The sequence below is a fragment of the Leopardus geoffroyi genome, chromosome C1 (assembly GCF_018350155.1).
Source record: "Leopardus geoffroyi isolate Oge1 chromosome C1, O.geoffroyi_Oge1_pat1.0, whole genome shotgun sequence".
Taxonomy (NCBI): Eukaryota; Metazoa; Chordata; class Mammalia; order Carnivora; family Felidae; genus Leopardus; species Leopardus geoffroyi.
This window is the reverse complement of record NC_059328.1, coordinates 27916013-27943542: the sequence shown is the minus strand read 5'-3', so window position 1 is coordinate 27943542 and position 27530 is coordinate 27916013. Positions and strand designations below refer to the sequence as shown.

Here is a 27530-nt window from a genome sequence, read left to right as displayed (position 1 = left end):
TTTGAAAAGAAATTTATATTAATCTATAGAAGATAAGAGTGGGATTGGTCTTCCCACGGTGTTCTTTATTCACCCCAAGAACAACTGTGACTGGCAAAAACGTATCTTATGGCTGGTTGTTAACAGTTACTATTTAAGTACAATGAAAAAAAAAACTTACCTTCCATACTTTTCATTCGAAAACAGTAACAATATAAGAAAAGAAGGAAGAGGCGGATGCAGGCTATGAAAGTGTGTATGACCCGATTAAATGGCTATACTTGAGGGAGGTGATGCACCACCAGCACTAAGGAGGGTTTAATTCATGTCCCATCCTCAGAGGCTACTGCTGCTTCTGTCACCAACTACTAGTGCGGGCCCTGTGGCATACCGCATCCAAACCCCGCAGTCATTGCACAGATGCAAGAACATGAGTCTCTGCAGATTGCAAATGAAGTTATTTACAAGAAGTCACTTAAAAGGATACAGTCTGTGAAATACAAGGAAACAATCAATTTTCTCCAATTCTGTAGAACTCAGCAGTTAAGTTAATTTAAAGGCATGGTTTCTCAAACTCTCTGGATAGTATACTTTCCTTGTAGGAGAGGGAAAAAAAAGGAAAAAAAATCATGGAACAGATAAGCCAGAAATAAAAAGTGAACATCCAGTGGCAAATTTATCTGTTTCTAAAAAACAGAGATGTCAGACTAGAATCGAGTATAAAAACATGTTTTCCAGTGGAGAAATTCCTCCAAAATAACAATCTTCTCGGTACAAGATAGCACATAAAGTGGCTCTAGCCCTACCCCAGCACATACTGCCCGAGATATTTTTCCTCATTTGCCAAGTCAGTGACCATGCCAAATAATCTGTAGAATACGAAGAGATCTGTCCAGACAGATCTGCCCAGAATCCCAGCTACCACAAATACTTCAGAGCTGGTTAGCATTTTTCAATTTGGTTTGTGTGCGTTCAATTTTGTCATTCAGTTTTGGTTGTAGAGCCCTTGTTTTTGAGGCAATTACTTAATTTCCATCTACTAGATTAAGTTTTAAAGTGTTACTCTCTTCAGAACAAACTGAGCTAAAGTGAAGTTGAAATGGCACTAATCAAAAGACTCTGGGGGCAAAGCAGGAGTAGGTTACTAAGAGTCTCTGCTCAGTCCCATGCCTTGACAGCAACTTCCTAAGGTAGATATAAATATATTTTGGTGGGTTTCCCTCTTCTTTTTTTCGGGGCTGGTGAAAGGTAGAAATTTATTTATATCGACTCTGACACAATTAAGCAACAGTCTCTAGCCTAGGGCTTGAACAAAGTTTGACCTAAAAATGCATGCCCAAAAAACACGGAAGAGAGGGTGAGAGACTAGGACTCCTTATCACAAAGTGTAATATTATCTTAAAAAAAAAAAAAAAAAAATCTAGTGTTTCTTCTGTTTGAGGAAGAGACTCCGTATATTCTAACTTATAGCAGAATCATTAATAGCGGTACCTGGGTGGCTCAGTCGGTTAAGTCTCCAACTTCAGCTTGGGTCATGATCTCACAGTTTGTGAGTTCGAGTCCCGTATCTGGCTCTGTATTGACAGCTCAGAGCCTGGAGCCTGCATCAGATTCTCTGTCTCCCTCTCTCTCTGCCCCTACCCCACTAGCGCACTCTCTCTCTCAAAAATAAATAAGCACTAAAAAAATATATTTTTTAAAAGAATCATTAATATTTATGCACACCAACTTTTTATTCACCCTCTGGTCTGAAATTAATTTTTTCAGGCAGGCCTCTCACAGATTCCATTTAAGATGTTGGGAGGAAAAAAAGAATCCCACCAATTCCTTAAGACATTTTAGAAGTGTTTCACAGGACTACAGAAGTAAAGAACACAACTTAATAACTACTTTTCCTGAGGTTTATTTTAAATTTTGTAATCAATTCATTTAACAAAAGAATTCTAGAAACTTATGTGAAATAAGGAGTGCAGGGCAGGGGGAGGGGGTCCAAGTGGTGAAGCTGAGAAACTACTTCCTTGCCTGGTGCGATTCTGATAACAAGAACGAAGCTGTGCAAATATTCCCCTTTGGTATTTAAATACATCAATATTCATGGATAGAAACTTGTATCTACAAAAAAGTTCTTGTCTGTTCACAAGAGAAAATTACAAGTTGTAAAGAATGAAAAACCCAACTCACAATACATGAAAAGAGGAGACGAGATGGAGGTTTTTCTAAGACATAACTGAAACCGGGAGACCCACTGAAAGATGTGAAACCTGACAGAATTAAAGAATACTGGCAATAAATTCAAAAGAATTATTTGTACACTTAGGCACAGAGATATCTACCAGAGTGATTTTTAGATGGTTTTGCTGTGTTTTACTAAATAGACACAGCTTGTTAGTGACTGGCACATCAGATGTACACAAATGACTCCTGTTAAGTTTTTGTGGTTTAATTACATTATTGAATTAATGAGGCTTCTTGCCTCACAAAGTTGCTCATAGTATTAATCCCCTTAGCTATCTTTTCTTTGGTGATGATGCATACAATCTTTTGTCCAAAGCCTGCAAAAATACCTCAGGAAGAAATCAATCACGTGTAGAGATTTGAAGCAAGCAGCTCAAATAAAACAAAATGCTCTTTCTTCCAAAGTAGATGAGAAACAGTACATGCTGGCAGAGGAGAAAAGGAATTAGGCAAACAGTATGGCAACCAAAGGTGATTTGGATTTGCAGCGTTTGAACAAATCTGTAATATCTGACAGCCCAACCCTCTACTTGAAGCCAACCCCCCACTCCATTTGACACTCACAGAGTCTAGCAAAACATCTTCAGAGACCCTCACTGACCGATATAATGGTTATCCCGATATACAATCACATCCCCTTACCTCAGCCTGCGCTTCCTTGAACGAGAAACAGATCGACTTCTGGACCGAGACTTCGAAAATGAACGAGAACGAGATCTTGATGCAGATCTTGAGCGAGAAGAGCGAGATCCAGACTTGGATTTGTTTGTTTTTGACATCTCTGAAGAGAGGGTCACTTTTCAATTACACCTAAAGTAGAAAACAGATGCAAAGAAATGAGGGAATACCTTTGCAAACTTGAATTTCTCTGGACACTTAGAAACAATTGTGTTTTTTTAAACAAATGAAATGACTGATTAAAAACACTGCCCGTTTATCAAGAGGAATTTCTACGGTATTCACACTTCATTTAAAAAGATTTTTTTAGGGCCAGGTGGATGGCACAGTCGGTTAAGCAACTGACTCTTGATTTCAGCTCAGGTCTTCACTCTCAGGGTCACGAGTTCAAGCCCCATGTTGGGCTCTGCCCTGGGCATGAAGCCTACTTAAAAAATAAATAAAATTTGGGGGGGAGGGGTGCCTGGCTGGCTCAGTTGATAGAGCATGCAACTCTTGATCTCAGCGTTGTGAGACTGGGCCCCATGCTGGACATGGAGCTTACTTTAAAAACAATTTATTTTTTATTTTTTATTTTTTTTTAGGGAAGGATTTCTAAGCAGCACAATCCCAAACAAACCAAGCCACAGCAGCAAATGGAAAATCTGACCTGTAGCTCTGACTTGGAAACACAATAAACCACTTAACAAAGTGAGAGGAGCTACCAATGATTTGGTACACATAGTCTTTTTTTTCAATAAGCAGACAAGTTTTTCAGACTAAGTCAGCTGTTAAAAGTATTGAGAAGACCTGGGACAGGTTTCCCAATTCTTTTTTTTAAATTTTTAATGTTCATTTTTGAGGGAAAGAGGGAGAGGGAGGGGCAGACAGACAGCAAGAGACACAGAATGTGAAGCAGGCCCAGATTCTGTGCTGTCAGTACAGCAGAGCCCGATGCAGGGCTTGAATTCATGAGCTGTGAGATCATGACCTGAGCCGAAGTCAGACCCTTAACCAATAGCCACCCAGGAACCCCCTGGGTTTCCCAATTCTAAGAAAAGAAACTCTATGCAATGATGTCTTGTTACTGAGTGTATGGCAACATCTGACCATTTCTCTACTCCCTAGGCCTTAAAGCCATGGGGCAAATCCTTAATATTTCATTCCAAGAAAGAGGCTTAAAAAGTGTGCAAGAACAACACAAAATGGTGTTGGGAAAACTGAACAGCTACATGCAAACGAATGAAATTGAATGACTTTCTTATACCATACACAAAAACAAACTGAAAATGAATAAAGGACCTAATAAATGTGAGACTTGAAACCATAAAAATCCTAGAAGAGAGCACAGGCAGTAATTTCTCTGACGTTGGCTATAGCAACATTTTCCTATATAGATCTCATGAGGCAGGGGAAACAAAAGTAAAAATAAACTATTGGGACTACGTCAAAATAAAAAGCTTCTGCACAATGGGGTGCCTGGGTGGCTCAGTCGGTTGAGTGTCTAACTCTTAATTTTGGCTCAGGTCATGATCTCAGGCTTGCAGGATCAAGCCCCATGTCAGGCTCTGTGCTGGGCTTGGAGCCTGGTTGGGAGCCTCTCTCTCCCTCTTCCCCTCTCCCCTGCTCCACACTCTCTCTCTCTAAATTAAAAATAAAAATAAATGTGTTTTATTTTATTATTTTTTTTTTCAACGTTTATTTATTTTTGGGACAGAGAGAGACAGAGCATGAACGGGGGAGGGGCAGAGAGAGAGGGAGACACAGAATCGGAAACAGGCTCCAGGCTCTGAGCCATCAGCCCAGAGCCTGACGCGGGGCTCGAACTCACGGACCGTGAGATCGTGACCTGGCTGAAGTCGGACGCTTAACCGACTGCGCCACCCAGGCGCCCCAAATAAATGTGTTTTAAATAAAGCTTCTGCACAGTGGGGGAAACAATCAGTAAAACAAAAAGACAACCTACTGAACAGGAGAAGATATACTTAAATGATACATACGGTAAGGGGTTAGTACCCAAAATACATAAACAACTCATACAACTCAATACCAAAAACAACAAATAATCCAATTAAAAAATGGGCAGAACACACAGACATTTCTCTTCAAAGAGGACATACATAAACAGCCAACAGACACATAAAAAGATGCTTGACATTACTCATCATCAGGGAAATGCAAATCAAAACCACAACGAGGTATCACCTCATGCCTATCAGAATGGCTAAAATCAAAAACACAAGAAACGACAAATGTTGGTGAGGACGTGGAGAAAAAGGAACCCCTGTGAGCTACTGGTGGAGATGCAAACTGGTGTGGCCATTGTGGAAAATAGTTAAAACTTAGAAACAGAACTACCTTATGATCCAGTAATTCTACTACTGGGTATTTACCCAAAGAATATGAAAACACTAATTCGAAAAGACAGATGCATCCCTATATTTATTGCAGCATTATTTACAATAGCCAAAATACGGAAGCAGCTCAAGTGTCCATCAACAGGTGAAAATATAAAGAAGCTGTGGTGGAATGGAATATTACTCAGCCATAAAAATGAGTGAATTCTTGCCATTTGCAACAACATGGATGGATCTAGTGGGTATAATGCTACATGAAGTCAGAGAAAGACAACTACCGTATGATTTCACTCCTATATGGAATTTAAGAAACTAAACAAATAGGGGTGCCTGGGTGGCTCAGTTGGTTAAGAGTCTGATTTTAGCTCAGTCATGATGATCTCACGGTTCTTGTTTTCGAGCCCTCTGCTGTCAGCGCAGAGCCTGCTTTGGATCCTCGGTCTCCCCATTTCTCTGTCCCTCCCCCTGCTTGTGCGTGCTGTCTCAAAAATAAACTTTGAAAAACAAATTTAATTTAATTTAAAAAAAGAGAAAGAGGAAAAAAGACATAAACAAAAAAACAGACTCTTAAGCATAGAGAACTGATGATTACCCAAGTGAAGGCTGGAGAGAAGGGGAATGGGTAAAACAGGTGACAGGAAGAGCACTGAGTAATGTACAGAACTGTTAGATCACTATATTGTATACCTGAAACTAATGTAACACTGTATGTTAATTATACTTGAATTAAAAAAAAATGCAAGAGTATTCTCAAATACTCTAATACCATGGTACTACATCCCGTAAAATAGAGGATATTAATCCTAAAATATAAATATAATCCATAAAACACAGTCCTGAGGTAATTTATAAAGTGAAGAACTGTCACTTTCTTTTAGCTCTTCTTCAGCATCAAGAGGCAACCTTTTTTGGGGGTCATTTGCCCATGAAAAAACAAAACTGTCTTTTTCCTTGTTTTTCCTCCCCCGCAGGAATGAATGAATGAATGGAGAGCCCCAGAATTGCGCCAAGCCCGCTGAGTTTGGTCAGCAAGGCACACTCGCACTCTATCAAGCCATCTCACTTATTCTCCTTTATACCCTATGACTACAACTGTGGCGACTTCCAAGGAGCAAAAAGTTGAAGGGCTACAGCATGTGTGTATCAGGAAGAACAAGGGATCGGCCAAAAACCACAAAGCTGGTTAATAGCCAAACCAGGCCAAAATTCTAGGGCTTATTCTATCACACCTCACTGCTTCACAGTTTTGCTGTAGATTCTTTTATGATGCTGACCCTGGTTTGTAAAGGGAAAATGATAATCAACAAACATTTCACCCTCCCCTACCTCTCAGATTTTGTTATTCGGATATCAGCTCAAAAGCCATCTCCTCAGGTGGCTCAGTCTGTTAAGGGGTGGACTCTTGATTCCGGTTCAGGTCGTGATCTCATAATATGTGAATTCAAGTTCAAGTTCGCCCCAGCCTCTAATTATTACACTTCAGTTTTAGATACAAATTTTAAGAGTTTGTAGAAAGGCAAGCAAGTCCAGGAAGCTGCTATCGCACTAGATCATAGGGGAAATAACTATACCCATAGGAAAGAGACCTGATTTGGAGGACGGAAAACCACTAGGAAGCCAGAGACACAAACGATAGTAAGATATTGCTAAATGAGGGAACCAAAGACCTAGAGTCTAGGCCCTGCCAAAGGGACTGAACTGTTGTGTGCTCCAGCAAGGTCAAAGAGATTTCCATTTGAAGCCGATTTTTGGCAGAAGTGTCACTGTACAAAGCCAGGGTAGAGGACTAAGTAGCTATTCAGGGATGAAGAGGTGGAGGTGTAACTGAGCAACTTAAAGGAACTGAATACGGAAAATGCATTTTGTTTTTCTGGTTGGCCTTCAGCAAATTTTAGGTATAGTGTTGCTGAATGGCTTTTTTTCTGTCACAAATTTAGGGCTATTTCTGCCTCGTGATATCTCTGCCCAATCTTCAATTTTAGCTGAAGTCAGAATGAAAAATCCTTTTAGATCACTGGTATTGTCCACAACAGGTGGACAATAAAAAAAAGAAAAAAGAAAAAAAAGGATCAGCAAGCTAGTGTTGAAATACTCATTTCACCCCCAGAAATTAGAAAATTACAAAGCTTATTTTCATTAAGAGGAAGAAAAACTTGTCATCTAAATGCAGATAAAGCCAAACCTAACATTTCTAAATATAAACTTACTAGAATTGACAAGTATGCTTAAGAGTCACAGTACTGTGATACCACCCTTACTCCTCCTCCTGGAACTTTTTAAACGTGAATTGAAACTGGTTTTAAAAACATCATTATACTCTGAGAAATAAGTGGAGTGACTCTGGATAAAATGAAACCACAGCTGGAGATAAACCAATGAATCACTTAACTCATTTGAGAGGATGCTAAATAGAGGATAAACAGTTAAATTAAAATTAAAGCAGAATTGATTCTGGCCTTCATGGATCCCAAAGTCTAGAGGTGCTAAAAGACAGCAAATAAGGAAGCAAGCAAAGATGTAATTACAAATTCTGGTAGTTACTAAAAGACAAAGACCACATAATGTTAGTAAGCTTATGCAGAGTAGTACTGACTTATTTTATTTAGATAAGATGATGAAGATAAGATGGTGAAAAGCTGGCATTTAAGTGGTCACCTGAAGAATAACAAACAGCAAATTACAGGAAGAAAAAGGGAAAGGAAGTGTCCAAAAGACATGAAGTTTTTTCTCTGGATATCCATAAATACATATATAAATAAATCCTTTTTAGTATAAGGTAGGGACAAACGTAAGTAAAGCCATTTGATCTGATCAGCAAAGTTCATTCAAAACAACTCTCAATTCTATTTTGAAGACTTTCAGACTTTACGTGATTACACACACCTTTTCCTGTTTCTACCATTTCTTCCTTGTTCATGTTCTACAAATATATTGGGAAATGGGACAAACATCACCTTGGAAATCAATCTGGCACCTTTTTACATGTTACAAATTCCTAGCATTTGATTTCTGTTCAAACTAAAATTTCCCCAAAGGGAAGTTTTGCTTCTTCAACAAACCCCACTCTTCCTGGAGAGGCTTGTTTCATTTCAAATACTATAGAAGAGTCTAGTCCTTACAGAAGAACTATGGCTTAATATGGCAGCTCATGGCTATGAAACGTGCCTCAGGCAAAAACATACCCCCTCAAACACAATCTGGGTAAAAACTTCTTCTCACAATGAAGGTAAGGGAGTGCTGTTCCTCCACCAGCATTATAGTAGAATCCACCAACGGAACAAGTAGCAATCAATACTTACTATCCACTATGTGCCTGGCATGTTAAGGATGCAGAAGCACAGGACCTGGCTCCTAAGCTCCTATAGTTAAGGGCCTGGTAAGACCCAAATATCCTCAACTTTCCAATAGTCTTTAGACAATGTGGTACCTGTTTGTCTTCCTTCATTGGAAACTCAGAACTTAAAGGAATTCTCCAAATGTGGCCTACTACAGAACTCTTTAGATACTATTAATGCATCTGAAAATGTCTCTTTCTGGAAAGCCATACCAAGCACATGTAGATTTGGAGCACGTCCCAATGTCTTCTCTCACACACCCTTCTGCAGCTGCAAGATGTCTTCCTCCTCCATCTTGTGTGTTTATCCGACTACTGTTCTCTTTTTTCCTACCTTGTCTTTAAAACCCAAGAGCCAAACAGCCTTTTCGAAATTATTTCAGATACAATTCAGTCACTTGGAGCAAGGGTTCACTTTCAAACTGTTCCCGCAGAGCCACTTGAGAGCACAGTCCCCCAAGCCTTCCCCACCCAAACCACTCCCTCCTCTAATTACCAAGCAGATAAACAGGCCTTGGGAGAACAGATGCATTGTACTTAAAATGAAGGCATTAAGATATATAATTATATGACTTTTATATCATTAAAAACATATCTTATTATTCAACTCAAAGAAGAAGTAACATTGACAGACAAAGCCAAAACTTCTCTAGATCAAAAACTCTCAAAGGATGAATTAAATTATTCCTTTTCCCTTCTCACCTCAGATTAAGTTTCTTCTCAGTGTCCCTAAGTGATTATGCCAGCATTACCTTGGCCAAGTTGTAGGCATCTGCTGAATTCACCAGAATAAACATTATGGGAGTATTTACCCCATGGCTGGAACCCTGCAGGTAGCCTACTGAAAGGAGGCAGGAGATTGGGTTCCTAAAACTAAGTAGTGCCAGACAGAACTTCAATAGGCCACACGGGGTTCCAACCTTTGCATGCCAAACAACCAAGCTACACATGAACCAAACAACTATCCTTCACTCCATAAATAATTCGGTTCATATTTTAAAAGGTCTTCTCAGACTTTATTTTTAATAATTTTTTTTAACGTTTATTTATTTTTTTGAGACAGAGAGAGACAGAGCATGAACAGGGGAGGGGCAGAGAGAGAGGGAGACACAGAATCTGAAACAGGCTCCAGGCTCTGAGCTGTCAGCACAGAGCCCGACGCGGGGCTCGAACTCATGGACCGTGAGATCATGACCTGAGCCGAAGTCGGACGCTTAACCGACCAAGCCACCCAGGCGCCCCTCAGACTTTATTTTTAAAGAAAGAGCATTTAGGGGCGCCTGGGTGGCTCAGCAGGCTGAGCATCCAACTTCAGCTTAGGTCATGATCTTGCGTTTGTAAGTTCAGGCCCCGTGTCGCCTGGAGGCTGCTTCGGATTCTGTGTCTCCCTCTTTCTGCTCCTCCCCCTACTCACACTCTGTCTCCGCCTCTCAAAAAATAAAAACATTAAAAAAAAAAAAAAAGTTTAAAGAAAGGATTTTATTAGTCAAGCAAATAAAAACTAAAGGCAAACATACAATAACCTAAAAACAGAATGGTAACATGAGGCAGACCTAAATCCTCCCTAATATGTGAAATCAATTCAAACCTAAGTCCTTTAAAGCTTTCTAAACCCATGGAAAGATAGGGAAACGGGAGCTGGGCAAGGGACAAGTGCCTATGACGAACAGTCTGATCTCTGGATAGCTGCACCTAAACTATTCTGAATGGCTCCACTGCTCTAATCTAATGTCTATAGAGGGCTTTGCTGGGCAGACTATATTATTTTTTTTTCTTTTCTCATTCCCATATCACATTTACTATCTCACAGGACATTCGATTTCTTCAAGAGATCTCACATACCTTGAGCATATTCACAACATTTCGCATGGTACTAACTCTCATTTCAATATACACATTACAACCAATTTAAGACCAAAATCCTAGGTATTCTCCTGATAAACACCAACCTCTTCTAGCACCAGCAGCTTCCTTGCAGCTATGAAGCATATAGAGGTGCCTTTGTCTTATCTTCCTAAGTTACTCAGATGTGTTAACATCATGAAACTTTCATTACTAATGCTTACTCCAAGGACCCATGACAGAAAAGCCAAGTGTTAATTCAAGAAAGCAGCAGTGTTACAAAGGAACATTTATTTTAATGTTTAATTTGGGTTACAGGACCCAAGTAAGCTCTAAACCAAGAGAATTTCAGGAAGGATCAATAAATATCACCCTCTAAGAGGCAACTAATGGTCAAAACAATGGATAAGAATGGTCACCTATGGAAATCTTCCCCAAAACTAACCCTCCAAAAAGAAACGCAAGAATCTTAGCATAAAGCTTAGAGTTCTTTAGGTAAGTCTCTAATTTAAAATGCAAATACCATATGATACACTGAAATATTGAAATGCATAACATCTATGATCTAACTTTATAAAACACACAAGTTTTAGTCACAAATAAATACAGAAAGGAGGAAACAAGCATTAAGAATTTGCATCTTCTTGAAGTTCAGAGAAAGAGAAAGCTAGAATTTAATGACCCATAACAATCATCTAAAGAAACCTAAAAGTACAGGACCATAGAGTTCAAACCTGAAAATTAGCAAATAACCCAATGGAAGTTTCTGCTTTGTTTCTGGCTAAGACAGGCTAGGGTGGGGGTTGTTTGTCCCCAGCAATGTAAAGTTTATAGGACACATACTTATGATGACAATGGGGAAAAGGATTTTAAATTGGGACTATCCTGAAGAGTTAGGATACATCATTTCCTCAAGTAGGGCAATTCAGCTATGATGATTTGATGGGCTTACTTCTTAAGAACATCTAGCTTCTGGGGCACCTGGCTGACTCAAGTCATTAGAGCATACAACTCTTGATCTCAGTCACCGTTTTGAGTTCAAGCTCCACAGTGGGCATAGAGTTTACTTGGGGGTAAAATAAAGAATATCTACTTCCTCCTGCTCTAGATCTAGAATGAGTTCAAGTCCTGTGTTGGGCGCAGAGCTAGCTTGCAGAGGTGGAGACACATCTAGAATCTATACCAAGAATACATTCATCAAACATCCTTCTAAATCAGTTTGGCCTCTGAATGTACCTGCCTATCATAAAAGACTGTCCTGCTAACTGGCTTTCTTGCTAGATATGTATCTAATGGAAACGGATTCCTGGCACTTTGATTTATCAATAACAACTGCTAGGGGGTGCCTGGGTGGCTCAGTCTGTTGAGTGTTTGATTCTTGATCTCAGCTCAGGTCTTGACATCAGGGGCATGAATTCAAGCCCTGCGTTAAAAAAAAAAAATAAAATTGTTTTTTTGTAATTGAGAACCTCAATAACAACTGCTAATATTTACCAAGATATGCCAGACAAGGAGCTACAAACCTTCAGCATTAGCTCATTTTATACACACAAACCTCATTAAATACTATGCTTTGTCCTGTTTCACAGACAAGAAAAAAAAGGACTTAAGGGGTTAGGTATCTCACCCTCAAAGTTCCAAAGCTAAATAGGTCCAAAATTCAAACATGATTTTTTTTTTTCTTTTTTAAAGTTTATTTTGAGAGAGAAAGAGCACGCAAGCAGAAAGGGGGTGGGGGGGGGGTGGGGGGGAGGAGAATATCCCAAGCAGGCTCTACGCTGACAGTGCCCCAACATGAAGTTTTTAATATGGTGACTCACCATTACCTTAAAGGTTAGCTACTCCATTTGTATATTGTACCCATCAGTCTCCTGTGAATCTGATCAAGTTAAAGTAAGAATCTCTGGGGGAGCCTGAGTGACTCAGTCGGTTAGGTGTCCCACTCTTGGTTTTGGCTCAGGTCATGATCTTGAGGTTCCTGAGTTCAAGCCCAGCATTGGGCTCAGCACTGATAGTGCACAGCCTGCTTGGATCCTCTCACACTCCCTCTCTCTGTGCCTCTCCCCCACTCACTCTTGCTCACTCTCTCAAAATAAACTTGAAAAAAACTTTTTAAATCTCTGAAGCATAATGATCTCTGAAAGAACTTAATTCTTATACCAGCAAAGCTGAAATGTTTAAAGCACAAAACAGCTCTCTTCCCCCACCCCTATCTCCAGCTCTAACATTCCAAAAAAATGGAAACAGGCTCTACTTAAAACAAGTCTCAGAACTTCCAGCACAAAAAGTCGTCTCTTGCCAAAGACAGCAGGAATGTTTCTGCCATCAGTGATTTTAAAGAGCCTAAATCAGAGAGCTACAGCCAGGTGTAGAGAACAAAGAGCTTCATGTGACAAGAGACTGATAACAAGAAACATGAATATACCTAGGATTAAAAAATGGCCCTTACTTGGGAAGGGAAAATTAGTTTCCACTGTTTATGGATCTCTAACATAACCTGAAAAGGATGAAGAAAGTTCCTGAGGACAGAATCCACATGGGCCTGGACTGGCTGTCCTTTGCATACACCCCAAGACTGAGTCTCTGCTCTGCCAGAAGACAGCACACTTTTCCGAATCAGATGGCACTACATTTGAGGACCGTAAGGTTGCTAACCAAATTAGTTTCACAACCTGGGATACCAAAACCAGGAGGCTACAAAATGAGCTGGTCAGAGATCACGTCTGATTTGCTCTCCAGTTGTATCTTCAGCACTTTGCAAAGTCATTAGCCACAAGACTGGACACTTCACATTTCAAACTTCCTCTTCATTCTCCAAGCTCTCCACCAAAGTAGCAGTTTATCAAATATAAATAATACAATCCAGGAATAGAATTAAGTATATACCATAGGCTAACCACTCCTGCTCAATGGGAAGTTGAGATCACTCTTTCTTGTCCCTTCTACATCTTACTCCAAGGTACAGAAAGCCAAACTGACCTCCGTGTTAGGGAGATACTCAAACTCTATTTATTAGTGCCAGGTCAGAGTAAAACTTCAATGCCACCAAGTCCAGTCAAGACAGCCATGCTTTGGGAGCGCCTGGGTGGCTCATTCAGTTAAGCATCTGACTCTTGATCTCAGCTCAGGTCATAATCTCAAGGTTCCCGGGATCATGTCCCATCCCACAATGGGCTCTGCTCTGACAGCACAGAGCCTGCTTGGGATTCTCTCCCCCTCCACCGCTCATGCGTGTGCTCGCTCTCTCTCTCAATACAATAAATAAATTAAAAAAAAAAAAAAAAAAAAAAAAGCCATGCTTTTAATAGTCCCTAGTGCAAGAAGTAGAAATTCTTGGTCAACAAGACACAAAATGACTAAGATAAAGAAAAGATAGACGGAAAACTACCAAGAAAGAAATTTACCATTCATAAAAAGTTGTGAACAAAGCAATGGCCTGACTTGTGCTTTGTATGCCTCTGGATACTTCTGGCTAGGAAAGCGGGCTCAGGTGAAATATTACACATGTTTACTATTTTATGCTTTTCTCTGGAGATTATCCCTCTCCTGAGTGAGAGACAGAAACAGAATCAAGAGCAGCTGGGGGTATCTCTAGGGTAACACTTTGCTAAGGCTTCACACCCCACCCACATCCCTGAAGAAACTGAACTCAGGTGGGGGAGGGGCCTTTGGGGAGAATGACAATGAAGGGGGTCTCTGATCTGATTTCCATTCAGAACTGAAATTAGTATTATATTTACAGATTTAATAATCAACTCTATTAACTGGCTCTCTTAAATTATTAAGTAAGCTAATAAATGTAATACTAATTTCAATTCTGAGATTCTAAAACTTATAGAGAAGAATAATCACACATGCATTAAGTACCTTCCTAAAGGTGGGAAAGGACCTTTGGGGAGAATGGCAATTTTATTGCTTAAACAACCTAAAGAAATAATAAAAGACTTGACCTTGCCTAGGTTATAAAATCAAAATTATTCTGGGGGCGCCTGGGTGGCTCAGTTAAGAATCTGACTTGGCTCAGGGGCACCTGGGTGGCGCAGTCGGTTAAGCGTCCGACTTCAGCCAGGTCACGATCTCGCGGTCCGTGGGTTCGAGCCCCGCATCGGGCTCTGGGCTGATGGCTCAGAGCCTGGAGCCTGTTTCCGATTCTGTGTCTCCCTCTCTCTCTGCCCCTCCCCCGTTCATGCTCTGTCTCTCTCTGTCCCAAAAATAAATAAAAACGTTGAGAAAAAAAAAAAAAAATTAAAAAAAGAATCTGACTTGGCTCAGGTCATAATCTCACAGTTTGTGGGTTGGAGCTCTGCGTCGGGCCCTGTGCTGACAGCTCAGAGCCTGGAGCCTGCTTCAGATTCCATCTCCCTCTCTCTCTGCCCATCCCACACTTGCACTGTCTCTCTCAAAAATAAACAAACATTAAAAAAAATTTTTTAATATATTCTGAAGTTTAGTGCTGAAATTCTTTTTTTTTTTTTTTTCAACGTTTATTTATTTTTGGGACAGAGAGAGACAGAGCATGAACGGGGGAGGGGCAGAGAGAGAGGGAGACACGGAATCGGAAACAGGCTCCAGGCTCTGAGCCATCAGCCCAGAGCCTGACTCGGGGCTCGAACTCACGGACCACGAGATCGTGACCTGGCTGAAGTCGGACGCTTAACCGACTGCGCCATCCAGGCGCCCCATAGTGCTGAAATTCTTAAACTTTAAATACTGAATTCTATGGAATTTGGTAGAACTTCTTTAAAAATGTGTAATATGTGGGTGCAGATGTACATATAAGATATACCTACTTAAGCACATGCAGCAAACTGTTAACAGCTGTTACCTCTGCAGAGCAGGAAGGAAGATTTAAGAGGAAGGGGGCAGAAGGGAGAGACACAAAATGAGGGACATAGAATGACAGCTTCTTACTTTACATAGAATTCTCTTAGCTGGTCATTTTACAGATGACTTCACCCCATTATTCTAAACATAAAAGTTGTTGACATTCTGGAGTTAATGGGTTGATTCTTTCATCTTTAATGTGGAATCAAACACCTATCTACCTTCTTCTGAGATATTTTAAAAAATCTAAAATAGTAACTTCCATGACCCTAAATAAATAAAGCTGCACTGTAATTACTCGAAGTCCATTTGAGAAAGTCTTATCACATTGGAATTGTTTTATTCTTTTAGGACTTTAGAGAGGGTTAGGAAAGGCTTGCTTTACAGTCAACTGAGTTCTATTTCTTTAAAATGTTTTTATTATGGAAGTGTTGATTCATACTCAAAAATAGAACAGTGTAAGGAACCCAAGTGTGCCCACCACCCAGCTTCAAAAACCATCAACTCTCTGCAGGTAGGCTCTACTTATGGTCAAAACGCTAATAAATTTGGGTGAATGTAGCCAGTCTCTGCAGCTATTTTCCTGTATCTTTTCCCTTGAAATAAAAACAGAAAACAAAAAACAAAAGAACGAAAAACGAGAGACTCCTTACATTAAAAAAATTACAAATATAAATATTAAACCATTATGTTGTACACTTGAAATTAAACTTTTTTTTTTAATTTTCTTTTAAAACATTTATTTATTTTTGAGACAGAGAGAGACAGAGCATGAACAGGGGAGGGGCAGAGAGAGAGGGAGACACAGAATCTGAAACAGGCTCCAGGCTCTGAGTGGTCAGCACGGAGCCCGACTCGGGGCTCAAACCCACGAACCGTGAGATCATGACCTGAGCTGAAGTCGGCCGCTTAACCGACCGAGCCACCCAGACACCCCTGTTGTAGACTTGAAATTAGTATGTCAATTATACCTCAATAAAAAAAACAAACCTGGGATGCCTGGCTGGTTCAGTCAGTACAGCATGTGACTCTTGATCTTGGGGTTGTAAATTTGAGCCACGCGTTAAGTGCAGAGACCGCTTAAAAATAAAATCTTAAAAAAAAAAAAAAAAAAAATCAAAACCCAGATATGCAATGAAGACACCCAAATCGCTCACCTCTACATGCTTCTCCTTGTGTGCTCTACAAATAAGTCTAAAAGAAGAATCATTTATCAGCAAATAACAATCACTCTGATTTAAGTTCGAACACATCTAAAGCAAATTCCAAGTGCAACCCTAAACTATCTCCTAATTCCAGGACATGAGTAGTCCAAAATACCGTTCCCATTGTGTGCTGTTTCATCAACTTGTTTTTAGAAGTGTGAATACTTCATAACAGCTGAGAAGATCACGATGAGAAAGTAGAAAATACATATTAACAAACTGTATGTTTGATTAGCAACCCCCCAAAAAAACCCAACCCAAGGTTTCTAATTCTACAGAGTCCAAAATCCACTGTAAAAATGGTGACTTCACTACAACTGTTTGGTATTTAGGAAAATACAACTTTGTCATTTTTTTTCCCCGATGTGCCTTCTTATGTCAGCCTTATTATCAACTTCCCTAAAAATAACTTTTATTAATGAAAGCATATATATTTATGCTAACAATGGACCTGTTTACAAAACAAATTCCCAACTGTCCTAACAGTAGGAGGAACCAGCTTGGCAACCTTCACAGAAATCATGCAGTCTGTACCCAGAAACTGAAGGGATAAAAGCCAGCCAGCAAAGCCCACACCCTTGGAGAAACTGTATCTGGCCCCCGGTTCTTATGTCAGGGTTAACTGCAGAAACAAAAGGCCCAACTGTGTGTACTGTTTTCACTACATAAAAAACTAACATGTCAGTTATCCATAGACACACGGACAATATGTCTAAGTGAGCATTAAGAAGTTTCTCTGAGGGTGAGCTATGAAGTAATTTAAAAGTAGAGCAATTAAGGAATGGCCAGCCTAGCATAAAACTACACATACTAGAAATACTAGGCCAGCTTTTATCCACAAGAGTTCAATTCCAAGTGCTCAAAAACTCAATCTCTGTTCTTTCTTTCCTATCCCTAGTGTTTCTTTGGATGGCAAATGAGAACTCCAAGGTATTTGTCTCTTAGAAAATCCACACCCAAGACTGCACTGTATGTTAACAAACTTGAGAATAAAAAAAAAAAAAAAAAAAAAAATTTCTTTTAAAGAAAAAAATCCATGGGGCACCTAGGTGGCTCAGTCGGTTAAGCGGCCGACTTCAGCTCAGGTCATGATCTCGCAGTCCAAGAGTTCAAGCCCCGCGTCGGGCTCTGTGCTGACCGCTCAGAGCCTGGAGCCTGTTTCGGATTCTGTGTCTCCCTCTCTCTCTGACCCTCCCCCATTCATGCTCTATCTCTCTCTGTCTCAAAAATAAATAAACGTTAAAAAAAATGTTTTTTTAAATAAAGAAAAAAATCCATACCAAGCTGAACAGCAAATAAAGAAAAAAGTGACTTTTAGCTGTCACTTCACACTTGAGGGAAATAGGGAATTCCTTTCTAAAAGTTATTACTATTTACTTTGGATGCTTTGGGCTGCCCTGACCTGTTGGAACAAAACTCATCTCCAAAAGCCACCAGATGATCTGTTACAGATTCTGTGGGTGTATCCAGCAGGGAGCCCATCCTACCCGAGAAAAAGTCTTAACTTCCCTCCTTCTAAGCCCAAGCACCAGTCAGCTAACATACAAGAGATTTGCTCTAGTCTTCTGTTGAGCTATAAACTGCTTTCTTCCTTCTCCTCTCCACAAAATATCCCAGGGGAGGGCAGAACTGATCTTTTTCACTGACACTGGTGAGCAATGAAAGGCTGGAAAAAAAAAATAAATAACTGGCACCAAGCAAGTACACAAGCACCTTAAATGAGGGAAATTTATCAAAACCAAATTAATGCTAATAAACTCAGAAACCCTTACATGGGGCAAGTATTTTTACCTCTCTGTGACTGTTTTTTCAATAAAATGATGATTTGGAACAGTTTCCTACTGTCAAAAAGCTTGAAAATCTACACAAACTTAGGAGGACATCCCTCATCCTTACTTCAGGTATATCTTACAACTGGAATTAGGGGCCCCTTGGTGGCTCAGCCAGTTAAGCTTCCAACTCTTGATTTCAGCGTAGGTAATGATCTCAGGGTCATGAGATCAAGACCTGCATAAGGCTCTGTGCTAAGAGCACAGAGCATGCTTGGGATTCTCTCTCTGCCCCTCCACTGTCTCTCCTTCAAAATAAGTAAATAAACTAAAAACAAACAAACAAACCTGGAATTAAATGGAATAGCTTAAACTTTCAGCTTTTAAACTCTTTTTAAACTTTTCTCGGGGCGCCTGGGTGGCTCAGTTGGTTAAGCGGCCGACTTCGGCTCAGGTCATGATCTCGTGGTCCGTGAGTTCGAGCCCCGCGTCGGGCTCTGTGCTGCCAGCTCAGAGCCTGGAGCCTGTTTCAGATTCTGTGTCTCCCTCTCTCTCTGCCCCTCCCCTGTTCATGCTCTCTCTCTCAAAAATAAATAAACGTTAAAAAAAATTAAAAAAAAAAAAAGAATCTCATCCGGGTGCCTGGGTGGCTCAGCTGGTTAAGCATCCGACTTCAGCTCAGGTCATGATATCAAGACTTGTTGAGTTCAAGCCCCACATTGGGCTCTGTGCTGACAGCTCAGAGCCTGGAGTGTGGTTTGGATTCTGTATCTCCCTCTTTCTCTCTACCCCTCCCCTGTTCATGCTCTCTCTCTTCTCAAAAATAAATAAAAACATTAAAAAAAAAAAACTCATCCTTCCATCCCCTATCAACTCTGAGATTTACTGTAGGAGAAATCATTTAAGATTCACATCATATTCTACTCCTTTATAAAAACTAGCCAATCTGCCTGAAACCACTTACTTTTTTTTTTTTAATGTTTTTATTTATTTTTGAGAGGCAGAGCATGAGTCGAGGAGGGGCAGAGAGAGACAGACCGAGACACAGAATCCAAAGCAGGCTCCAGGCTCTGAGCTGTCAGCACAGAGCCCATAACAAGGCTTGAACTCACACTCCGTGAGATCACAACCTGAGCCGAAGTCAGACGCTTAGCCAACTGAGCCACCCAGGCACCCCTGAAACCACTTACCTTCTAACTGTACTTAAAAACTTATCACTTACATCGGGGAGAAGCCACCTATACCAAATTCAGGCAGCACCAACCTCACTTGGTAAAGATGAGCTCCCAGAACGAGTCTGGGCTCTGCTACAGAATCCTGTCAGGGTGAGGGACACTGCTGCTAGCTTCTTCCCATCACAGAGCCAGCAAGAGGTCACATTTCCTTTTTCTTCTTCAGTGACTGAATTCATTTCTTGTCTCAATGACATGGCAAGCTCCACCCCTTCCATCTTTCACTTTTTAAAGGAACAGGACGATATTACTTCTGAATAACTTGGAAAGGTAGGAAAAATTCAATGATACGTATTTTTCCCTATTGCACAGAATACAGCAGGCAAAGAGGCACTAATTATTTCAGACCTGATTTCCATACAGGAATCAGAGTTTCATAAAGCTTGCTTGCTTGCCTGCTAGGACATTGGAGAAAATATTTTTTTTTTTTAATTTTTTTTTAATGTTTTTATTTATTTTTGAAGGAGAGACAGACAGAGCATGAGTGGGGGAGGAGCAGAGAGAGGGAGACACAGAATCTGAAGCAAGCTCCAGGCTCCGAGCTGTCAGCACAGAGCCCAACGCGGGGCTCGAACTCACGAACTGTGAGATCATGACCTGAGCTGAAGTCGGACGCTTAACCGACTGAGCCACCCAGGCGCCCCGAAAATATTAATTTAAGACCACAGTGATAAATCTTTGCTAGGAAACACCTTTATTCACTCTTTTAATCAAACTGCTATTTCTCCTTTAATCAGAAATTAAAACATATGAAAGTCTTTTTTTTTTTTTTCAACGTTTATTTATTTTTTGGGGGACAGAGAGAGACAGAGCATGAACGGGGGAGGGGCAGACAGAAAGGGAGACACAGAATCGGAAACAGGCTCCAGGCTCTGAGCCATCAGCCCAGAGCCCGACGCGGGGCTCGAACTCACGGACCGCGAGATCGTGACCTGGCTGAAGTCGGACGCTTAACCGACTGCGCCACCCAGGCGCCCCAAAAACATATGAAAGTCTTAACTAGTGGGATATTCATTCACAGAAGGCAACATAATCAGTGCCTGAAAATTCTGAAAAATGCACACAAACAATGAACTTAGGTCCCAAGTCACCAGCTTGAAAAAAAGCTAGTAAAATAAAACGCCTATAAGAAATTTTACACACCAATTAGTTTTAAGTATATATAAGGCATATATATATACACACATATATATGCTTATATAAGCATATATGCTTATAAAGCATAAGTATGCCTCTTAAAGGTATTCTGAAGGAATAACAAGTGTGTAAGTGATAACTTTATTTGCCAGCATCCTGTGTGGTAAGTACAGCGTAAGGTTTATCTAATAATGTCATAGCAAAAGGAAGTGACATGGATAAGAGAGGCGTTCTGGAGAACTTTAAGAAAGTAATAATCTCGGGGCGCCTGGGTGGTGCAGTTGGTTAAGCGTCCGACTTCAGCCAGGTCACGATCTCACAGTCCGTGAGTTCGAGCCCTGCGTCGGGCTCTGGGCTGATGGCTCAGAGCCTGGAGCCTGTTTCTGATTCTGTGTCTCCCTCTCTCTCTGCCCCTCCCCCATTCATGCTCTGTCTCTCTCTGTCCCAAAAATAAATAAACGTTGAAAAAAAAAAAAAAAAAGAAAGTAATAATCTCTATAGATTTCAGTTTATTCTTTTGTGAAACGTGGATAATACTAGACATACAACTTCTAAGGCTTCAGGATAAGTATCAGGTTGGGCTTTACAAACAAAATAGGACACTGCATTAAGAGATGCTTAACAGAAAGGTAAATACACCATTATTTCATAATTTAAAACTTAGTCTTGCTTTCTCATTAAAGCAAGATTCACAATCTCTATACACAGGCATACAACGGGAGATACTGCAGGTTTGGTTCCAGACCACAGTAATAAAGTGAGTCAAGTGTTTTGCTTTAAAATTTAGGTCTACACTATACTGTAGTCTATTAAATGTGCAATAGCATTGTGTCTAAAAAAATGTACACACCGTAATTAAAAAATACTTTACTGCTAAAAAATGCTAACCATCATCTGAATTTCCATAAGTTGTAATCCCTAATCATAGATCACCATAACAAATATAATAAAAAACATCTGGAATACTGCAAGAATCACCAAAATGAGACACAGACATGAAGTGAGCAAGAACTGTTGGAGACACGTGCCAACAGACTAGCTTGATGCAGAATTGCCACAAGCATTCAATTTGTAAAAACAAAAAGAAAACAAAACACAAAGTGTCTACCAAGTGCAATAAAGTGAAGTACAGTAAAAGGTAGGTATGCCTACAGTTACTTTGGTTAAGATTGGTATGTGTATATTCCCCAAAAATACCACTGTCCAGCAAGAACCAGGAGCATTCTGTTCACTCTATGAGAATTTATTGAATGCTAATTCTTCTGTTATACATTATGCAAGATGCAGCAAGCAAGAGAGAGAAGTTCCCTGTCGTGCTGTAATTATGCATAGAAAAGTATTTTGGGGGGCACCTGGGTGTCAGTAGGTTAAGCATCCAACTCTTGATTTCAGCTCAGGTGATGATCCCAGGGTCGTGGGATCAAGCGCTGCATTGGGCTCTGCGCGGAGCATGGAACCTACTCGGGATTCTCTTTCTCCCTCATCCTTTGCCCCTCTCCCTTGCTCACGCTCTCTCTCCCTCTAAAATAAAAAATAGTAGTAAATTAAATAAAAACTACAGCAGCTTTAAAAAAAAGTAGGGGTGCCTGGGTGGCTTAGTAGGTTAAGTGTCCGACTTCAGCTCAGCTCATGATCTCACAGGTCATGAGTTTGAGCCTCATCAGGTTCTCTGTCAGTGCAGAACCCACCTTGGATCCTCTGTCCTCCTCTCTCTCTCCGCCCCTCCCCAGCTCATGCTTAGAGTGTCTCTCTCTCAAAAATAAGTAAACATTTTTTTTTTTAAATTTTTTTTTTTTTTTTCAACGTTTATTTATTTTTGGGACAGAGAGAGATAGAGCATGAACGGGGGAGGGTCAGAGAGAGGGAGACACAGAATCGGAAGCAGGCTCCAGGCTCTGAGTTGCCAGCACAGAGCCCGACGCGGGGCTCGAACTCACGGACCGCGAGATCGTGACCTGGCTGAAGTCGGACGCTTAACCGACTGCGCCACCCAGGCGCCCCAGTAAACATTTTTTAAGAAAGTATTTTTCACTATCTCTTCAGATTCACAATGTGACTTTGGGAGTTTTCTTTTGCAGGCACCAGTGTAAAGTCAGAAACAATGTCACTAGCTGTGCTATCTTTTGCCAGTCACATCTTCTCTTTGAACTGAAGTTTTCTCAGTTGTTAAAAACAGGGGTAACACTTTAATTCATAATAATGTATCATTATTGGTTCATTAATTGTGCTAAATGTACCATACTGGTGTAAGGTGTTAATGAGGGGAAATTGGGGGGTGCCTAGGTGGCTCAGTCGGTTGAGCGCCCCGACTTCAGCTTGGGTCACAATCTCACAGTTCATGAGTTTGAACCCCACGTCGGGCTCTGTGCTAACAGCTCGGAGCCTGGAGCCTGCTTCGGATTCTGTCTCCCTTGCTCTCTGCCCCTCCCCCGCTTGCTTGTGCGCATGCATGCATACACACTCTCTCTCAAAAATAAACACTGAGGGGCGCCTGGGTGGCTCAGTGGGTTAAGTGGCCGACTTCGGCTCAGGTCACGATCTCACAGTCCGTGAGTTCAAGCCCCGCGTCGGGCTCTGTGCTGACGGCTCAGAGCCTGGAGCCTGTTTCAGATTCTGTGTCTCCCTCTCTCTGACCCTCCCCTGTTCATGCTCTGTCTCCCCGTCTCAAAAATAAATAAAACTTTAAAAAAAATTTTTTTTTAAATAAAAATAAACACTGAAAAGAAAATTAAAAAAATAAAAAAAATAAGGGGGGAACTGGGTAAGGGGAATATAGGAACTATTATGGGTTGAATTGTTTACCCTCACCCCCAAAATTTATATGTTGAAGTCCTAACCCCAAGTACCTCAGAATGGGACCTCATTTGGAGACAGGACCTCCATTGAGGTATAGGACTGGTGTCCTTATAAAAAGAGGAAATCTGGACACAGGGATATGCAGAGGAAAGACAATGTGAAGAAACACAGGAAAAAGAGAGCAATCTCCATGCCAAGGAAGCAACCCTGCCAACACCCTGATGTTTTACCTTCGAGCCTCCAGATCTGCAGGGCAATAAACTGCTCTAGGAAGTCGCCTAGTTTGTACTTTCTCTCAGCAGCCTGAGCAAACTCATACAAGGATTTTGTACCATCCACGCAATGGTCTAAACCTATCTTCAAACAAAAACTTTTTTAAACAAACAAAAAAAAGCAGGGGGATCTGGTATCCCTCTCTCATGGTTATGAAGACCAAAGTAGAAGATGACTGGGAAATTCCTGTTCAATGGCAAGGGAACCCCAACACACAGCAAGCAACCAAGCTAGCACTAGAATCTAGGTTTCGTTCAGTGTTTTCCACAATCTAAGCTTGCTTCAAGATGCACATAAAGGTGGATGTAAGGGAGAGAATCTGAAGTAAATTATCAATCTCAAATGCCCTGTCTCAAATGGACAGCACCCCTGAGAGCCACTTTCTAATACAGGACCAGGTTCTGTGGCTTTGGCACCAAAAAAGAACTAGGCTCCAGTCCTGGCTGCTCTATTCATTAGCTGGGTAAGATATTTCCCCAATCTTCCAAAAATGACCTACCACTCACAAAACCACCATGGGAACTAAGTAAGTGCACATAAACTGCCTGGCACATAGCAGATAAGTTCACACCACAAGCTCTGTTCAGCTACAACCCCAGAGTGGTGAGAGGGAGATACTGAGGAACTTTCTCTGACAGCAAACAGATTTCACCACTGAATTCTATTTTCTTGTTATTAGTAGTAAGTAATCAGATATCTTCCTACACAGAACAATAAAGTGCTTTATACCTTTTCTAGCTAAATCAGCATGTATTGCACTGAGAGGTATAAAGAAGAAAGAAAAGGTCATATTCTAAGGTCATGACCTTTGGAGAAAAATCCCTTTGCTGCTAGATGTTAGCAGAGAAAATCAACAGCAAGCTGAGGGGCCATTCATTTGGAACTTGTTCACCACAATATCCCCCAGTGTAGGCAACTTGTGGTATTTTCTCTTGAGAATTTGCTTAAGTCCAATGGGTGTCTACTAATCAGGATCTTCTATGCAATTAATCTTTCATCATTAGAAAAACAGAATGGACAGTATATGCATAGTCAGTAGCTTAAATAATCTTCAATTCACCCCAGAGGCTGTTCTCCTATATCCCTAGGGGAGGGTAACGGCAATTTTAGTTCCACTTTTAAATGAGTATATGTTACCACTGGGGAATATCTTCTCATTTTTTAGAGGAAATCTCAGCTTTTCTAACTTAATAAAGGCACTATAGCCTGTTAACTAATGACCTATGGCCTCCTTCTAGTTCTCATTATGGTAAACCTTTTTAAAAGCTGAATTAAACAGCCAATCATGACACTTAACTGTGTTTTTTTTTAACGCTTATTTATTTTGAGAGAGAGAGAGAGAGAGAGCGCGCGCGAGCGAGCCCATGAGCAGGAGGAGGGGCAGAGAGAGGAGAGAATCCCAAGCAGACTCTGCACCACCAGCACAGAGCCCAACACAGGGCTCAATCTCAGGAAGTGTGAGATCATGACCTGAGCCGAAATCAAGAATTGGGTGTTGAACCAACTCAGTCACCCAGGTGCCCGACACTGAATTATTTTTTAAAATGAAATTATTATGGGGCACCTGGGTGGCTCAGTCAGTTAAGCATCTGACTCTTGATTTTGGCTCAGGTCGTGACCTCACAGTTGTGAGATCGAGCCCCACTTCAGGCTCTGCACTAGCGTGAAGCCTGCCTGGGATTCTCTCTCTCCCTCTGTCTCTCTGCCCCTTCCCTGCATGCACGCACACTCTCTCTCTCTCAAAAGTAAACATTTAAAAGAAAATGAAGTTATTACTATTAATAGCTTGGGCTTAACCAATAGTGCATACTGCAATCACCTCTAGAGCTTTAAGAGAAGTCCATTTATCAAATCTAAAGTTTTTTTTTTATGGTTATTTACTTTTTAGAGAGAGAGCAAGCAGGGAGGGGCAGTGAGAGGGGGAGACAGAATCCCAAGCAGGCTCCATGCCCTCAGCACAGAGCTCAATGCAGACTCGAACCCACAAACCATGAGCTACCCACGGAAGATTCTTATAGAGGAAACCTGGAAAGGGATTCAGAACCACTGGCATATGGGCACTGCAGATTCCAAGGAGTGGAAGGACTGTGGTCTCCCTTCATCAAGTTATCATCCCACCCCTGATGCACAGCCACTGTTTACAAGTTCTATATCAAGCTCGTTTATAACTCTCTTAGGAGAAGCCGTTTGGTATCTTTTATAAACACTGGTCTTTTTAGGATCAAATCATCTTCTCCAAACAAGTTTATCACACAGTGGTTTAGAGGGAAAAAAATACATGTGTTCAAGTTTATTTCATTTCATGTTAATCTTTCATTGCTTTAAACTGTATTTGGAAGATGGGAGTATGTCATTCAATAAGTAAATCATATTAATTTTTCTGTTCCTTCAGACATATGAGCCCTCAGGACTGCACTGTCCAATGCATCTATGGCTACTATGCCCTTGAAATGTCCCTGATCCGGACTGACATGAGCCACAGGTATAGAATATAGTATTTCAAAGACTTAGTACAAAAAATCAAAATATAACTACCTCACTAGCTATTTTTTACATTGCATATTGAAATGAGAATGTGTTGGGTATATTACGTAAAATATACCATTAATTTCATTTGCTTGCTTTTTTTGTTGTTTGTTTTCATGGCTGCGAGAAAATCCAAAATTACATATGGCCCATACTGGACTTCCTCTTCAACAGTGCCGTCCTAAAGGACAACAAAAGATCACCTATTTTCAAATGCTCAAGTTTTAAACCTGATCGAATATTATTTTCACTTTTATTTTTAAGTAAACTCTATGCCCAATGTGGGGCTCAAACTAACAATACCAAGGTCAAGAGTTACACGCATGCTCTACTGACTGAACCACCCAGGCACCCCTATTTTAAGTCACTTTTAAATTCATATTTATTTCTGCAGTTTACAGTCTCTATCCAGTAAGATCTTCCTGTTGATAGAACCACCTGATAACTTTCCATTTACATCTGCCCTTCACCAGGTAAGTTGCGGAAAAAAGAAATGTCTTGGGGTGTCTGGGTGGCTCAGTCAGTTAAGTGTCCAACTCTTGGTTTCAGCTCAGGTCATGATCTCATGGCTTTGTGGGTTTGAGACCCACATCGGGCTCTGTGCTGGCAGTGAGGAGCCTGCTTGGGATATCTCTCTCTCCTCCCTTGCTGCCTCTCGCCTAGTTGTACTGTCTCTCTCAAAATAAATAAACTTAAAAAAAGAGAGGGAGAGAGAACTGTCTTAAATACACATAAAACTCTACGTAAGAAACCAAAAATGATTTCATTTTGGATTTTATCAGTCACCTGAGTCTACAAAAGGAACCAAGAAGAACCCAACCCACTGCTTCCATTAAAATGAATTAAGGCACCGGGGCGCCTGGGTGGCGCAGTCGGTTAGGCGCCCGACTTCAGCCGGGTCACGGTCTCGCGGTCTGGGAGTTCGAGCCCCGCGTCGGGCTCTGGGCTGATGGCTCAGAGCCTGGAGCCTGTTTCCGATTCTGTGTCTCCCTCTCTCTCTGCCCCTCCCCCGTTCATGCTCTGTCTCTCTCTGTCCCAAAAATAAATAAACGTTGAAAAAAAAAAAAATTTTAAATGAATTAAGGCACCATTCGAAGCTATCTAAATTTAAAGACAACACAACTACCCCAACCCCAGTTAGATCCAAACTCCCAACCAGAACTTGGTTCGCATATTATGTGATCAATACAGCTCCTCTCTCTGGGATTTCCTTTAGGAACAGCATATAAACTACCTATAGAAATAGGTCTATTTATTTCCTTGAACATCTTGTATTTAGTTTTTTAATAAAGGAACAAAACTGAATTCATCATTTAGGTATGAAAGATCAGGCTTGCCATAGTTTCAAAATACTAAGTGATGTG

At 40.8% G+C, this 27530-nt stretch overlaps 1 protein-coding gene across 3 annotated transcripts in view; it reads right to left on the bottom strand.

The window, feature by feature from the left end:
• Window positions 1–27530, bottom strand: part of THRAP3 (thyroid hormone receptor associated protein 3) — a 78316-nt gene that overhangs the window by 17108 nt on the left and 33678 nt on the right. For all 3 annotated transcript variants that reach the window (XM_045476731.1, XM_045476732.1, XM_045476730.1), the window contains one exon: window positions 2857–3024. In XM_045476731.1, the coding sequence (XP_045332687.1) occupies window positions 2857–2993 (137 nt within the window). In that variant the 5' untranslated portion in view covers window positions 2994–3024. The remainder of the gene's footprint in view (window positions 1–2856; window positions 3025–27530) is intronic.